General features: G+C 37.0%; 1 protein-coding gene across 9 annotated transcripts in view; it reads right to left on the bottom strand.

Moving 5' to 3' along the window:
- LOC113119418 (microtubule-actin cross-linking factor 1-like) overlaps positions 1–15,546 on the bottom strand; it is a 167,392-nt gene extending 151,846 nt beyond the window's left edge. For 5 of the 9 annotated variants that reach the window (XM_026288908.1, XM_026288910.1, XM_026288906.1 and 2 more), the window contains exons 1-2: positions 15,345–15,545; positions 10,117–10,351 (exon numbers count right to left, since the gene is read on the bottom strand). In XM_026288908.1, coding sequence (XP_026144693.1) covers positions 10,117–10,339 — 223 coding nt within the window. In that variant the 5' untranslated portion in view covers positions 10,340–10,351; positions 15,345–15,545. Of the gene's footprint in view, positions 1–3,671; positions 4,559–10,116; positions 10,352–15,344 lie in introns of those variants that run through there. The other 4 variants (XM_026288897.1, XM_026288898.1, XM_026288900.1 and 1 more) reach the window with 2 other exon arrangements.
- Positions 15,547–17,122: the final 1,576 nt, after the last annotated feature.

Genomic DNA, 17,122 nt, shown 5'->3' with positions numbered 1-17,122 from the left:
AAAACTTTGAAGGTTCTATAAACAAACACTGGAATGGTTTTGGGACTTTCCGTCTGAAAATAGGAAGTTTTTAAATAGAAAGCTAATTTCATTTTAGTAGTTTAACTGGTGAAACAATCATTTGAGAACAAAATGTCCTAATCTTAATTGAACCGACAGACATTTTTCTGGTGACGTATGGTGGATTTTGTTCAGTAATTTCATCCACTTAAACCCGCCCTCTTTCTTACAATTAACCAATTGATGGCAAGTAGACATTCAGATCTTCCTCCATCCAGTCAAAACTGATGGATACAACCTAGTCCTCTACATTTTTCTTTTTCAATAATCTGTTTCACTCAGACATCCGTCATAATATGGACAAAATTGATCTGTGTCTACTTTCACTTCATTGCAACATAAATACCAAAGTTAGGGATTTGAAAGCACAACTACAGCTTTCAAAATAAAAGACTTAATATGAAAGTGACATGACAAGCGTTCTAACTGGATTAAAGACAAAAGCAGCAGGAATATCTTTGGGGTATTTACAGCACAAACAAAGAAACTGACGAGACAGCAGGAAGAGGCTTCCCTCCAAACGGCCACTTCCTCTGGCTCACAAGAGGAAACTGATTTTTTTCTGTTTGAGGGTCACTGGGATCAGGGACTACAGGGTGAACGGGCCAAAGGCCAGTAAAACTGAGCGAGGGAAATATTATGGGGGAAGAGAAATCATGAGACAAAGCCAAATTAAAAAACTGCATTGCAGTGGATACAGAATAAAACCTTCAGTTACAAGCATCTACATAAAAAAATAAAGGAGCACATTTCCAATGCATTTCATTAAGAATTCGACTTGTGTACAAAATACAGGATATCAACTGTATCTATCTTATGGAGCGACAGCAGACCACCGGTACCAGGGCTGTTTCCCTGTCTGCTGTTTGCAAGCTGCTGTGGTTTGTATACCCTGAACGAGTCTGTTTTCTTCTGACCCTAGGTTCTGTCTCATTCTCATTCTGGACAGTAGTCGGTTTTCCATATCCTGCAATTGTCTCTGAGCTTCAGTTAACTGAATGCATACGGAAAAACAACTTAAGCTCAAAACAAAATACAAATATGGTCCAAATAACCACCACCCTCTTATAAACAGACATGCACTCATGTACATGAATTATTTAATCCAGTTTCATGTGTCCAACTCAGATTACAGCTTCAAGTGACACCTTCACAAGCCACCAAATCCACATTTCTCACATTTCCTCTCCTATTCTTCGCCAAACTGCCACAAGTGACACAACTGAAAGCCTTAAAAAATAATAAGGAATATATACATTTGTATACAGCAGGGGAAGTCTGCAAGATATTGACACCCATGTGTAATATTTGACACATTCCATATATTAAAATAATGTAGCGATTAGTGAATCAAAAACGTAATATCTCAACAGTTCTGCATTAAAAAGTATTTTAAACAGTATTAAAGTTCCAGTGTCCTTCTCTTTTACTATGCAGCCAAGTTTATCAACTAACCAATAAATAAATAAATAAATAAATATTGTAGCAATTAAATTTAATCGCAATCTATATTTATCGAACTATTTCAAGGATTTAATCGTAAGATTCTGGAACATGCAGTCCAGCAAACCTATTTAAACATTTAAAAAATTGAATGTTTTAGCAACGAACCTAGTAATTTAATTTTAAGCTTTTAGAATCAAAAGACCATGAATTATTCAAGTATGTCCAAACTTTTTACTGATAGTGTGTTTGTGTTTAATGAATCAAAAAATAAATAATTGCACATTCAAACATTACTCAGCATTAAACAAAGTACATGTCACAAAAGATACGTAGACATACGTCCAATTGAGAGTCAGTGGGGCGTATAAAGTTAAATCAATTGACCTTTGACAAAGCTAGCCTGGGAAGAAAAGAGCTAGGCTGTCTGCGTCAATACATAAAGAATAAGAATAAATGAGAGGCATAAACAGATTACAAGAAGGAAGTCGAGGGTTGCATAAGTTCAGATCTTGCTGCCCTTAGTCCTTCATTCATCAAAATAAAACAACTCCCTTAGCAACCACTTTGAAACTTTCTGTTGGCTAATGTAGGTGTAATGCATACAATTAATTAAGCCTGATTTACCATGCTCTCTGTGGAGGGCAGCATTCATGCTCATATTAGCCTTGTTGTTTCAAAAGTGTTAGATTGACGAAACAGTTAATAAACAGAGGATCCATTAAGATCACGGTCTACAAAACAAGCTCCCAGTGTTATCTTAGGCCCCTGTCCCAATGGCCCGACAGAATCGCATTTCATTACAATAATCAATAATTAAAAGGCCTCTTTTCATCAGGGCTGCATCACAGATGCTCTTCGAATCAACTGACATCACTCGCTCTCCCTTGTATTCGCATCATGCTCAATTAGATTTGAGGTATTCATATTTCACAGGAACACTGTCATCAGAAGTACACAAGAGCCGTCTGAGGCCCTCTGGGGTTCACTGCTGTCCATCTGAGGACAATCCTTCACTGATTCCCAACAACTGGACATCCACAGACAGCAGTGGACAAGCTAACACACTAGGGAAAGATTTCTCTAAAGGAGGTTTGAGAGTTAAGGAAAAGCTAATAAACTATTGCAAACATAAATGAAGCAGCTTAACTAAACTAAATAAACTGATATTTCAGTTGATCAAATCAAACACTGTGGTTTAATTAAATAAGCATGTTGTATGTTGCGCTGCATGTTACTGGGATCATTTACGCACAAGTGTTTTCAGAGTCACACAGCTGCTTGGTCCACAGTAAATACAGTGAAATCAATCTCTGCATGAGCTGTGGGAACATAATGAGCACCTGATCAATGTTATTTAAAATAATATACATTTATGATTTATATGTCATTATAATATATAGAAATCTAAATACAATTAAAAAAATATATTTTGTCATATATTTATTTTGTATTTTACTGTAAAATTGAAATTTCACTTTTAATTAGGGTTCCATTTAATAATATGATATGCCTAACAAGAACAATAATACTTATTATTATTATTATTATTACTATTATTACTATTATTATTATATTTGTTGTGGGTTCATTAACTGATATAAAAAATTAAATTAAATTAACATCTGAATGTATTGTTAATTTATTGAAACATTAACACAAAATCTCAGGGGGTACTTCCCTTTTCATCTAAGGTTTCAGGCTGACAAAAACAAAACGTTTGGGAACCCTGCACTAGTGGAAAACTGGACAAACTCATCACAACTAGACACACTGAAGGATTCTGGACAAGCTCCGACAACGGTGGAAATCTGAACCAGAACTGGAAGCAATGGAATACTGGATAGGCTTGTGGTATAAATTATTATTATTATTTGTTCACTAATTCACCATTTAGTGTGGCCTCTTAAAAAACACCTCTTTTTTTCACTTTGAAAATTTGCTAATTAACAACATTCCCTGTATCTAACATTGCACGGAGGCACTTGATGTCCTCTGTCCTGTCACAAACCCGTGGGAAAAGAGACCTACCATCTTCACTGTCCTTGGACAATTGACAACAAATGGCAAAAGTAAAGCAGGCACAAAATATCAGCTACAGCAACCGCATACAGACTTTTCCCAAAGTAAACAACAAAAAAAAACTGGAGCTTTAGTGAGTCTTTTACCTTTATATCTCTCCAGCACATCCTCATACGCCTGTGCGAACTCCTTCTCCTGGGAGTGATTCGTCGGCAGTAAGCCCGGGATGTAGCCGGCCATAGCGTCTCTCAGTCCCGCTGGCCGACTTACAGCGGCCCGCCGATAGAGTAATCCAGGACGGTGGATCTCGGTCCTCCGACAACAGCTGTCAAGTCTGTTTGCGTTAAATATTCACAGTGGATAAGCACTTATTGACGCTTCACTGTGTTTCTAAAGCGTATTATATTATATTTGGTGATCGTAAACGCGATTAAATAAATAAAGCGAGTGTTATAAAGCTACTTAGGACCGGCGGTTCCTATAAACGTGCCGTCATAAAAAGATAAGATAAATAACAATACGTAAACATCTATGTTTAGAGTAAATATCTCGCATCATATATGACGGTTAAACATCTGAAACGGTTTAAATCTAGATGTACTGCCATATAAACCCATCTTTCATTGGTGTAGATCAGAATCCAGACGGTTATCGAATTTAAAGTCCATTGTAGCGCGTGCGAGCCGGTGATTGGGTTTATATGTGTGCGCTTCTCGAGTCTGTGTGTGTCTCTGTGCGGTGGGCGGTCCGTTCGGCTCCTACCGAAAGCAGATATGAGGCCTCGGTGAAACGGTATCCGGACAGTGCTTCTTATATTCCTTTGTCAATGCGCTGTTGGTTTGCCGGTACCCGCTATATTATGTGTTTTCCATCCGTGCTGATCAATGGTATGGCCGCTTCTATAATAATCGCACGGCGTGTGTCTCACTCCTCCCTCGCTTTCCCCCAGTGCGAATGGGGTTCAGGTTTCTTCTATTCTTCCCGCAGTGCCTGCGCTCTTCTCCTCCATCCCTCCCTTCCTTCCACAGCCACGCCAGGCAGATCCAGCGCAGGAAGTTCACGGTGACGATGGCTGATGTTATTGAGTCTGATTCTTGGGTTTTGTCGCCCCCGACTGGTTAAAGCAAAGAGGCGCATCTCTTACTACCACTACAACCACCTGCTTGATACAGATTCATTTTTATCAACATTGTCAGAAATGTATGGAAACCTTTATAAAACCAGGAAAAATTAAAGGCAGCTTTTATATTCTTACTGTTATGTAAAAACGCCCACAGGCTCTGTTTTAAGTCATATTTTCTGTCACAGCCATATCAACTCTGTCACACAAATTGTAAATAAATCATGTGGGATTTGAGAAATGTTCCTATTAGTAACATAAATATATGTAGATCATAGTACACTGGTAAAATAACATGTCTACTGAATATAATATGTATGATTATTTGCCTATGCCATTAGATTTGCTTGTGGTGATAGATGGAACTGATTAGTCATAATTAATTCATTTGAAGGGAATGCTAGATACTTTTATTTTATTATAACCACATCATTTGTGGATTTGGCAGTGCTGAACCACATTATATTATTAACACAAATATATTGCGTGGTAGGCAATGAAAATAATATTTTATTAGAAAATGGAAGTAGCTGGACATCCAAAAATAGGTCAGTATCTCAGAGCATGCTGAACAGATCAACCCAGAATACTTCCTTTATATACTGACTTTTTTTCTCAAATTTGTAGCCTCTTTTTGTCCCAGTGTTCAAAAATCAGTGGATAGGCTTTTTCCCACATTAACGCACTAGTAGTGAGGAAAAAAATACATACAACCCCTCCAAACTCCTAACATATCAGTTTCATAAGAAGACCAGACTTTCCAAAACTAGATCCGACCATATTCCTCTATATCCTATACCACAGGCTAATACAGCAAAGATACACACACTTGCACTAAAAAAACGAAGTAGTGTGTGAGACCTAGAAGGCACACATAACCCACAGAACATCTAACAACTGCTAGCCTGACAGCGGATATTACTTTTGGCCCAATGAGTCCCTAAACACACACCACTGAGACACATAACACATCTCCGGGAAAAGAGGGCATCATAATTAAATAAAGCAAGATTGCCTAAGTATTCTGGCTCTAATAAAATAACTATAATGTCATTCATTTCTTGCAGGTGGAATTATCATAAAACTCATTTTTAAAAGCACAATATTTTTTAGGCTCACGATTATTATGGATTATGTTTCTGGCAATTGACTTCAGTGACAGTGGCTCATTTTACTGATTTATATATAAATAAAACCCTCTTCTCATCCAGCTCAGAATAAGAGGATAACATTATAGCATTCACAGTTAGTCTACATTTAAAAGCTCTTAAGGGTCTCTTTAATATTAGTCACTTCAAGTGCTTGATCGATCGGACTGCAATTTGACTAGGTATGCACATTCTGTTTACACTGAACCACATAAATGTGTCTCTGCCAAACAGATACCCTTATAAAATATGCAGGAGTAATATGAAATATGCAGAAGTAATGGAGTTTAGTTCTGGGATTGAAGTGGTGCATTAAAGCTCCGACCATTTTCAAAAACATGCCATATTATCTTTGGGACTCCTATACTTTCACATTGGGGTGGACCAATAAAATTTTGACCAGTACAGATTATTAATCAACAATTATTATTGTCATGTTTTGGCTCATGAGTCATAACCAATACAAGGCCATTATTAAAATACTGTTTTGTCTGAATGAAGTCGAAATGAAACATTAGAATCTACAACTTAAAAGGAACAGGTCTCCCAAAAATGAAAATTTGTTGAAAATTCAGGCCTCGGTCCCTTTAGGCCATCTAAGATAAAGATGATTTGGTTTCATCACCAGAACAGATCTGGAGAAATTTAGCATTATGTGTCACTTGCTCACCAATGGATTCTCTGCAGTGAATGGGTGCCGTCAGGATGAGAGTTCAAACAGCTGATCAAAAACCACAATAGTCCACAACATGACTCCAGTTAATGTTTTGTGAAGTGAAAAGCTGTGTGTTTGCAAGAATAAAATCCATCTTTGCTTTTAAATCCTCTAGTCCTCTATCAATATTGCTTTCTCAAGTGAAAAAGTAATCTAGTTTAAATCAGGAGAAAAAGATTGAGCACAGATTAAGCACCGTTTACAAGCAAAAGCAGTCCAAAACAGTTCTAAACAATGTCTGTGGATTTTAATTATGGATTATGGATTCATATTTTGGAAGTGAAGGAATAGTTGATAGATTTGTTTCATACAAACCCACAGCTTCTCACTACACAAGACATTAATTGATGGACTGAAGTCCATCAATTCCTTTCATTTTAAACAAACATCTACATCTTGGATGGCCTGAGAGTGAGTAAATTATCAGCAAATGTTCATTTTGGGGTGAACTATTCTTTCAATCATGTTAAATGCTACAATACATTTTTAGCAGCACAATATTACAACTTACAGAATGAAAAAAATGCTCATTTTGAGATTTGATTATGTTTCAGTGTTATAAAATTTTTTTGTTTTTAAAGATTTACAGTAAGTGAGCAGTAAATGAAGGCAAAGGTATTATGAATATAAAAAATTGTCTCTACGGAGCCCTGTACATGACACGAGGGGCAAAAATATGTATTGTGAAATATCATTAATTCTCTACGAACAAACAATTTCTTTCCAATGGAAAACAGCACACATTTTGTTTCTTGTCTTACTCTGTAGGTGGGCAACAACAATAAACCTTGATGGGAAGATCTTTGAAAGTGTTTTTCCATTGTGCCGCTCCCTGTCATGACTCATTTAAACAGTGTGAAATGATGGCTTCATCCTCTTTCTGTGGTGTGTACTGATTCAGACCCCGCTCACAACAGTAAACGGCCACCCAGACTCATTTAGCCAATTTATTGCCTTTGGACTGCAGCTCGGGTTCGAACGGCTTCACCTGCACGCACACATCAAATGAAAGGTGGTCAGAGCGGAGATCTGTGTGCATGTGCTTGGAAACTCGCTATGTTTTCTAGGCAACTGTCATAACTGTTTTGCAGCATGGCATTCCAAGACTGAAGTGCAGTAAATCAGACACACACACTTGCCTTGCTTCCAGTTATTCCCTCCATGCTCATTGTCTCTCTTACCTCGTCCCTTTAAACGCCATCACTTGCCTTCTCCTTTTTGTTTTGCCGCTTCTCTCTTCTCTCATCCATTGTCATCACCTTCTTTTTATTTTCTCTTTATTCTTACAATCATTTCTTTTACATGATTTGAGCTTCACAAAACTACTCTTTCTTTTCTGAAACTCAAATTGAAATTCAAATGATCTTGCTTACTATATCACTACTTGTTTTTCGGGCTTTTTAATTCCCTTTCCCTCCTATTTCATAACCATGGAAACTAAGGGGGACTGGAGAAGCAGACAGGTAACCCAGGCAACCAGGGAATTGTGGGATTCAGGCTGAGTCACGCTTTCAGCTGCCTGGAAAAGGAGCAGTTTTAATGGACACAGGTCCGAGTCAGTTTTGACATGTCATACTCCTTTATTGTATCATTTGAAAAAGTTCAAATTATCAGATTTTAAAAGAATGATTTTTTGTAGAATTTTTTTTTTTTTTAATATTTTTTCTCCCTAAGAAATAATAAATAATAATAATAAGGATTCCTTAACTACTCAATAAAATTCGGTTTTCAAGGATTTCATCCTTTTAATGAGGCTTTTTATTTGTTATAATATCAGGACAGCTATATTACCCTGATTCATATCATTTCAAATTTTGCATATTTTATTTGAAATATAAAAATGAATGCATGTTCATCACAGAAGAGGTGTATTCAAGTAATTGTGTGCATGTACCTTAATTAGTGCTGTCAAAATGAGCGTGTTAATGCAGGTGATTAATTCTTCCGGTTTAACAGTGCATTTAGTATTTAATACATGTTCAGCAGCAGCAGTTTAAAAAAAAGGAAATCAATAACTTTTGTAGCTTTAAGGATTCACATATACTTAATTTAGAATTTTGTATTTGATAACTTTATTCAATTTCTGTATATTTCCTCTTTAATGGCTTCGATGGGTTAATGGGTTTTTACATGAAGATTGTTCACTTAAATTAAAAGTTGTTATTTTTTTAAGTCTAAAAAATGTTAAAATGAATAGCTTTCAATTACACTGTAATATTGAATGGCTATAGTCGATGGTTACATTTCGGGGGAAAACATTCCTAGAGACATTAGTAGTATTTGTATCAATGATACTCACCTTCATTCATGAAAATAATGGCATTAAACAAATATTACAAATATACAGTCTTTATGTTGTTTCTGCATTAATTTGAAGATTGCACATGAAATTATTGCAGTTATATAAAAGTTTATTTAAAAACTTTAATGTTAGGTGAGATTAATTGCAATAAAAATGTGTGATTAATCAGTTAATTTTTTTGTAATCTATTGACAGCGCTATTTTTAATGTACCTGTATTTATTAATAAATTAATTAATAAATTAATAAATTAATAAATCCAGACAAAAATAGAAATTAATTGTGCGACATATCGTTGACTCTAATATAGACTTCAAAAATGGTTATTGCTGTCAAGTCGCAGTATTTTGGCTTTACGACTTTGCAAAAAATCATAAAGCTTCTACAGTTTCATCCCGCATTCCCCTATTACAACAAACAAGGTTTCCAGACCAAAAACAAAAAAGGCCAAACGTTGCTGGAACAAACACAGATCATGTCTGACAGAAGGCAAATCTAGAGGGACACAAGCTCGACACATGGTCGTAAAAAATGTGAGGTTAGGATTGGCAGGAAAACTCTGTTGAGGCCATAGCGTGACAGTCTGCAAAGCATTCCAGATGTGCCTTGGATATACTTGTATCCGTTTTTTAAACAGTGACTAGTGTATTCTCCCACTTTTAATCGCATATACACCAAGTCACAAAAAAGTAACTAAACCTCTTTCCCTTTAACCAGTTTTCTCTCTGTATTCAACAACTGTTCAGTTCAGCAACACAGACACAGTCTGTCAGGAGTAATGAAATCAGCAGGAAAAGCCAGACCAACAGCCAGCGTGTCTAAAAAGAGTTTGGCTCCCAACGTTTGGCCTCTCTTCTCCCACACGAGCCCAATCACAGTTTATTTCACAGAACCTGATCCACATGCAGCTGTATGTATCAATGCCGAATCCCAGAACACTAATGTTTAGACAGTATCTATCTAGAAAGCACTGCATGTCCTCCTTTCCAACTTCAGTCAACTTCCAGACTGCTTTAAATCAAATCACGGCCTCGGGACACACAAAACAAAGGCCACTTGCTCGGCAAGTTTAGATTTGATTTAAAGTGATTTCATTATTTTGCTCAAAGGGGTCATTTAAAAAAAAAAGTATCAGTGTTTTCTGCCCATATAATGCAAGTCAACGTGGTCCTATAAGAGTTGAAACATTCCTTTTGTGTTCTTTAGAAGAAAGAGGGTCAGTTTTGGAACGACGTAAGGGTTTGTCAATGATATCCTAAAGAACACTTTCTGAACACACTTTTCAGTATCATAGTCGAATCTCTTACCTGCGACTCGCACGACTGCCCTCTCTGCGGGGTCCAGCACTGAGTCCTGGCTCTTGCGCTTGCGTCTCTCGTGTTTGGATAGGTTCCATGGCAGAGTGTCCCCTTTAGGCCCGGCTGTGCTGTGGGCGCAGGGCGAGAGAGAGCCCCCAGACCTCTCGCTGCGGAATGAACGCTCGCTCATACACGAACGTTCGCTCAGGCTCTCCTCGTCTGAGGAAGACATCTCACCAGAGGGCTGGGAGGAGGTATACGAGGGGCGGCAGGGTAAAAAGGGAAACAGAAATAAGGTCAGGACGGCAACAGAAGCGTGTAAGTGTGCGAGATGTATAATTCATCACCCATAGGGCGACGCTCTACTACCATACACCAGAATACATGAGTGGAAAATAAGGCTGGATTTGTGAGAACATTTCATTTGAACACTCTGCAATAAAATGAAAGTAAACGAGACAAAGACAGATGCTTCTGGAGACCAGGTGAGCAGCGCTGAATCACTTCAACAATGATGACGAGAAGGAAAAGTGGCAGGAGGATCGAACTCTCTTTGAAGAGAGACCTGTTCCTGATCAGTATAGGACATTGCATTTGGCTGGGCAGTACCTCTCTGATGAGCATTCCTCTGTGATCAGCTGGAAGGAATGGGGCCCAAGGGGGCTAGAGTAGGTTCCTGTCCGTCACATTACTCCACAGCAGCTGAACTCATCAATACAAGTGAACTCAGTGAAAGCTGTCTGGGGATGTGCCTCTGTGTTCTCCAATCTACTCACGTCATTCATGAAAGGCTTGCTAGAAGAGCTATGGCTACTCTGGAATGGTATTTATATATATTTAAAATATTCATATATTTTATGTATTGATAGACATTATATACGTGTTTGTGTGTTTGTGTGTATATATATATATATATATATATATATATATATATATATATATATATATATATATATATATATATATATATATATATATATATATATATATATATATATATATATATATATATATATTTACAATTGTAACTGTATTTTAAAATGTCAATTATTTTTATTATTTTATTATTCACTTAAATTCTTAATTAAAGGATCTTAATTAATGACAAATAAGGGTGTCCAAAATTATGTAAAAATATGTAATTATTTTATAAAGAAATTGTGTAAAATTCTCTGTATTTGTGCTGGCGTCATATGGTTTTTAAAAGCTTTTATACCATCTTCAACAAAAGCTTTGATTTAATAACTTCTTGAAATGTGGTGGGACCAGGGTCGTTGTCGAGGGGACAGCCGGGAATGTTGTCCCAGGCCGTGTGATGAGTGGGTTTTCTATAGTATATAGCCTACGAATTAAGTAGAGGGGGAAGGGGATTCACACATTTATTTTTTTCTCTCGAGGCAACGCTTTGGGTGTAACCATAAATATTTTTCTTAAATTCATTTTCATTAATTTGACATTAACCACAACAATCAAAAAACACTTTTATCAAAGCTATCCTCTATTTCCTTAAAAATAGTTCAAATAAATTGTAATTTTTTACCATACACTAAATGTATATCTATAGATATACGTATGTACGCATGCATGTATTTTTATTTTTAATTTTTTACTTTTAATGAATCTTTTTCCTGTGACCCAGATAAATGGATGGATTGATGGATGCATATTTTTCCCCCCAAATATTACTAGTTCTATTTCCTCAAAAATATAAAAATAATAAAAAAGAAAATAGTAAATTACTTCTTGATTTATATTTATGTATTCATGCATTTTTCTTTCTTTCAGTGATTCTTTTAGTTTTTCTTGCCATTTAGGTATGTTCATAACATTATACATAATCTGTATAATATCATCTAGCTTGTTATCATGCAACTTAAGTGTCATTAGTTTGATTTCAAAATAACAAATAACTTGACAAAAGGTATCTTTGTATGTTGTATTAATGAAGTGTGAGTTGCTTTGGATGGAAAAGTGTCAGTAAAATGCTTAAATGTAATGTTGATGTGAACAAGTCTGTCCTGGAAACCATTTCTATACATCAGAAAGTGTATATTCCCTGCATATAATCATATATGTCCATTACTGGTTCTCGAAAGCAGGACTAAGTTCACTCAAAACCATGTTGCTGAAGCTAGATCTCTGTGCCATCCCGCTGTTGCCTGACAGCATGGTGGTTCAGTGGCAGCCAACAGATATAAATAGAGGCAATACTGCTTTCAAAGTCTTGCTATGTCATTATGCCTATGAAGGAAACTACTGCTCTCTTTTACATTATTTCATCTCTCATTTCTTTCCTACCACCACACTGAGTAAGTTCACTACAGCTGAATGCACCCAGTGCACTGACAGAGTGCTGTTGTGTTGATTTAAAGTCTGTGTGCAACTGGGTCCGCATTTGCACAAAGAGTCTGGCTTCCCACAACGTTTGCCAAGCGTGTCCCAGAACAGCCTTAGTATTGCACCATTGCTCCATTTCCCTTTGAGAGAAATGATAAGTTTGTGTAACGGAGGCTTGTGGCATTCGTTCTCTTGCTGTGTTTATACAATGTGTGCAAAGATGTGTTCATGCGCTTTCACCCATGAAGATAGAAGCATCTGCTATGAGTAACTCTGACACATCACTATAGACACACTCACTCAGTAATGACACTTGCTGGGAATGGTTATGGAGGAGGGGATCTTATCATAGCAATAAATAATGGCTTTGCATTATTCAGAGAACTGTGGGCATGTAGGTATTAGCTCTTCTGGAAAATATGACATTTAATCTGGGCGTAATATCACATGGTCAAGCATTCTGCAAGTTTAGAGCAGTTCGTGTCTTTATAGATTAGGGGCTCTAAATTGGTTTTGCTTCAGGGCCCATCAAACCAACAAAAACAATCCACCCAAAAATGAAAATTCTGTCATGTTTACTCGCCCACAAGTTGTTCCATACATGTGTGAGTTACTTTATTCTGTTGAACATAAGAGAAACCAAACGGTAGCTAAGTTCCACAAGTCAATGTCTAGAGTGAACTGTTGATGACAGAATTTTTCATTTTGGATGAACTATCCCTTTAAAACCTTGCCTTGTGCTGAGAATCCTTTACCTAATTTGAGGTTTTACATTTCTTTTGTAGGAATGATCATTTTGGCAATATTCAATCAAAACTGAGTTCTAAAAAGAAATACAAACATAAACATAATTATAAGCACATATATAAATGGCTGATAAATCACATTAAAAAAAAAAACAATAAAAAAAGGTATGACCGAAACACAACACGAGGATTAAATAAATCACTAAAATGCATTAATATAACACAAATTACATTGTGGTAAACACCAACTTACTTTTGTTGTGAACCCATATTTAATGTAGTCTAGGTTGTTGTAATTCTGTGGTTAGCTGTATTATGTTACTTTCTAGTTTTGTTTTGAGCCACAGGTCTTTTCTGTGGACAGTGGGTCAAAACAAACCCACCAGCTGAAAACCACTGATCTATTTCAAAAAATCTGACCTGGGAAAAAGACAGCCTGCAAAAGACAGATACAGTAAATATAAAGTGCTAAAACAGACAATCCTGCTTGCAAGGGTAGAAGCATTTTTTGATTACTGGCTAAAATGTTTGATTGGATTTAATTAGTGCTGGAGTCTAAAAAAAAAAAAAAAACACGAGACATGCTGCAATCACAGACACTATTTGTCCTATTTTTGAGGTTTTGCAAGTTTGCCAAAGGGCAGTAGCTGCAATAAGCCCCATCTGATCAGATCAAGGATGGATTACGTACCAGGCCAATGTGGCCAGTGCCTGAAGCCTCCAACTGTCAGGAACCTCGAGATGTCAAACTCATTCATGGACGATGCCTGAATGTGATGTAAATGAAGTACCACGTTGCAATATTATCAGAGCCTCTGAACACTTTTCTGCAGCTTTGATGCCGTAGTTGCAACTATCTTGTAATTGTGATTTTTTTTTATATATATATATATTTGTTATGTATCTTATTATTTAGACTTAGCATGTAGCAAAAACCGTTAAGGGCTAGTGCCCCAAACCTTGCACCATAATCTAAACGGACTGTCTGAAACTGAAATGAGCAGAATGATTACACATACACAGCAGGCAAACATGGTGTATGTGCATCTCTACAGGAGCACAGGGCAGGAAACCATCTGTGGATCATGTTAGAAATAGCCTTTACCCACTCAACCTTCTGTACTTTCCCATTTTAGCCACTGAATGGTTGTGATTATGTAAACACATTGAGCACAAGCCTTTGTTAGTCTCTCGGAGATATGAATGAATATTCACCATTTATGAAAGGAAAGATATTTGCATAGAATCATAAATATTTCCCTAGAAACGCCCCTTCTTTCAGCACTTACCACTACTACTGCAAAGTGATGGAAAATCTGACTCGTTTCGCGGATCGGTTCTTTCGAACAGTTCATTTAAATGAATCGAATTTAGCGGCGTTTTACGTCATGACGGAATTATTGTTCGAGTTTCTGCATTTAGCTCACGAACTAGTCAGTTGTATGCAAAGAAAAGATCTACATTTTAAACGCTAAAGTTAATATACTATAACCACCATAGTTTAAATGTAACGTTTTGTGTACTGTTTCTAAAAATAGGATTTACTAAAAAAAAAAAAACTCTAATACAACTGTCAAAACTTACAATAACAATGTTTCCTTACGTTTAAACTCGAAACATTGTCAGTGTGTTGTTGATTCGAGAACCGCTCGGGCGGATTCAGTCCAATTCGTTGACGAATTTGTGAATCGGCTCAAAAGAACCACTAAAGGATCCGATTCCAAAGAACGATTCGTTCACACATCAGACATCGTAATGTGGCGGAAACCGAGGAGAGTGACCACAGAGGTGTGCAGAGCCTCTTTGTCCAAACACACTGAATAACGGTCTGTCTATAAAGACCCATTCATGCGGGCGTGAGATGAATAAATCATTACCTTTTTTGTAATTAATTAACGTGAGAAATTAACGCCTCGGCTCTCTCCCTGCAGAGAGAAGCACTTCCGATGCCCGATTATTAAATGGAAAAGAGGATGCTTGCAGGAAATAGTGATTTTACATGATGGTTAAGCGTTTAGTATTCAAACGTTATCATTGTAACAAGCACTAGAAGCATGGTGACACACATATTATATATAAAAAAACGAAGATTATCAGACACATACACCCTGAGGCTGACGGACAAAATAATGACGGACATTTGGACCTTCTTACCGTATAACGGCGGAGTCCGTTACCGCACGCAGCGTGACAGAGGCGGAGATGCGCTGGCGCTCGATCCCGACAAACACGCCTCTCAGCCGGACACAGAAACACTGACTCTCGGTCCGTTCTGCACAGACCCGGTAGACAGAGGAGCAGTATGGAGACCGTGATTCGGTAATGGCTGTCTGTTCCCCTCCTTTCATATCCCTCCTTCTCTCCCGCTCTCTCTTTCTCCGGCCCCCTCCTCCTCCTCCTCCTCTTCCTCACTCTCTTCTTTTTTTCATCCACCCTTAAGCCCATCCCTCTTCAATGATGATGGTTTTAATAATGATTCATTATGAGCATTACATAAAAATCACACAGGGCATATCAAATTCAATCTAAATTCCTATCAGTTAAATCGAATAATCTAATTTCCATCTTAAATTCAATAAAAGGAAAGGGTATACCTCTAATTCTTGTTAACGCAACAGGATGCACAAACTTTAAATGTAGTTTTTAACATGAGAAAGATTGCATTTGTGCCATCACTGTTAAAAAAAAAGAAGCATCTTGACTTAAACCAGTGATGGTTTTAAAGGGTGTTTGCTGGTCTCCCATTCTGGACTCTTGACTGGGTTTCGAGTATGTTTTTTTAACACTGGGAAACTACACTGTAGTTAGCTACCCATAAAATAATAAAAGCATAATAATGAATCTGTCTGTCCTCATTGAGCTGCAGTGTATTCAGTGTGACAGTGAAGGATTAACTGATCCAACAAAACCCCTCACAGTGGAGCAGCCCTGCTAAAAACACCAGTGGACATCCTGTGGGCACTCTTTCCCAAGTTTAACTCTAGAATGATTATTATAGCGTGAAGACAAACAATATCTAAAATGACGTCAGTTTGTATAAAGGCAGCTTTTGACCTTAAATAGGCTAAACTGAACTCATGTGATGCACTCGACTTTACAGTCATTGATTTGACCTTTACTCAGACAGCTCAGCTGATCTATCATATTTAACAGAAATATCTAGCAGTTTATGAATAATTATTTCCAGAAATGTCTCGGTAGTATAAAAGTAATTTCCCAGTTGTGCTATTACTAGTGTGATGCTTCATTTATTAGATTTAAATCAATAGTTCAAGTTTATTGAAGCTCAAAAATCGTGTTGTTTTTTTACTGCCACCTACTGAGCAACATACCAAATAACTAATCTTGGCTTGGTAATGTGATTGGGATGTCAAATGGATTGATGTATTCATATTAAGCTTTCAGATGGAAGCTGTCCCATGGGAAGATTAAGCAAACCATTTAAAGACAGTTACATTCAGTTCAGGCTTAAAACCAGATTGAATATTCTGTACCAAACGTTACAAATAATCAGATGCTCTCATGCTACCTACAGGATAAATTCAAGATCAAATGAATTCTGTGTATATATGAAGAGCTCAGATGTAAAAGCCTCTAAATGTTGTCTACAATTTTGGAAGCTGAAGGCTTTTGCATCTTAACTCTTCATATATATATATATATATATATATATATATATATATATATATATATATATATACACACAGTACAGACCAAAAGTTTGGACACACTTTCTCATTTAAAGAGTTTTCTTTATTTTCATGACTATGAAAACTGTAGAGTCACACTGAAGGCATCAAGGGCTATTTGACCAAGAAGGAGAGTGATGGGGTGCTGCGCCAGATGACCTGGCCTCCACAGTCACCGGACCTGAACCCAATCGAGATGGTTTAGGGGTGAGCTGGACCGCAGACTGAAGGCAAAAGGCAAAC

The sequence above is a fragment of the Carassius auratus genome, chromosome 19 (assembly GCF_003368295.1).
Source record: "Carassius auratus strain Wakin chromosome 19, ASM336829v1, whole genome shotgun sequence".
Lineage (NCBI taxonomy): Eukaryota > Metazoa > Chordata > Actinopteri > Cypriniformes > Cyprinidae > Carassius > Carassius auratus.
This window is presented reverse-complemented; position numbering and strand designations above follow the sequence as displayed.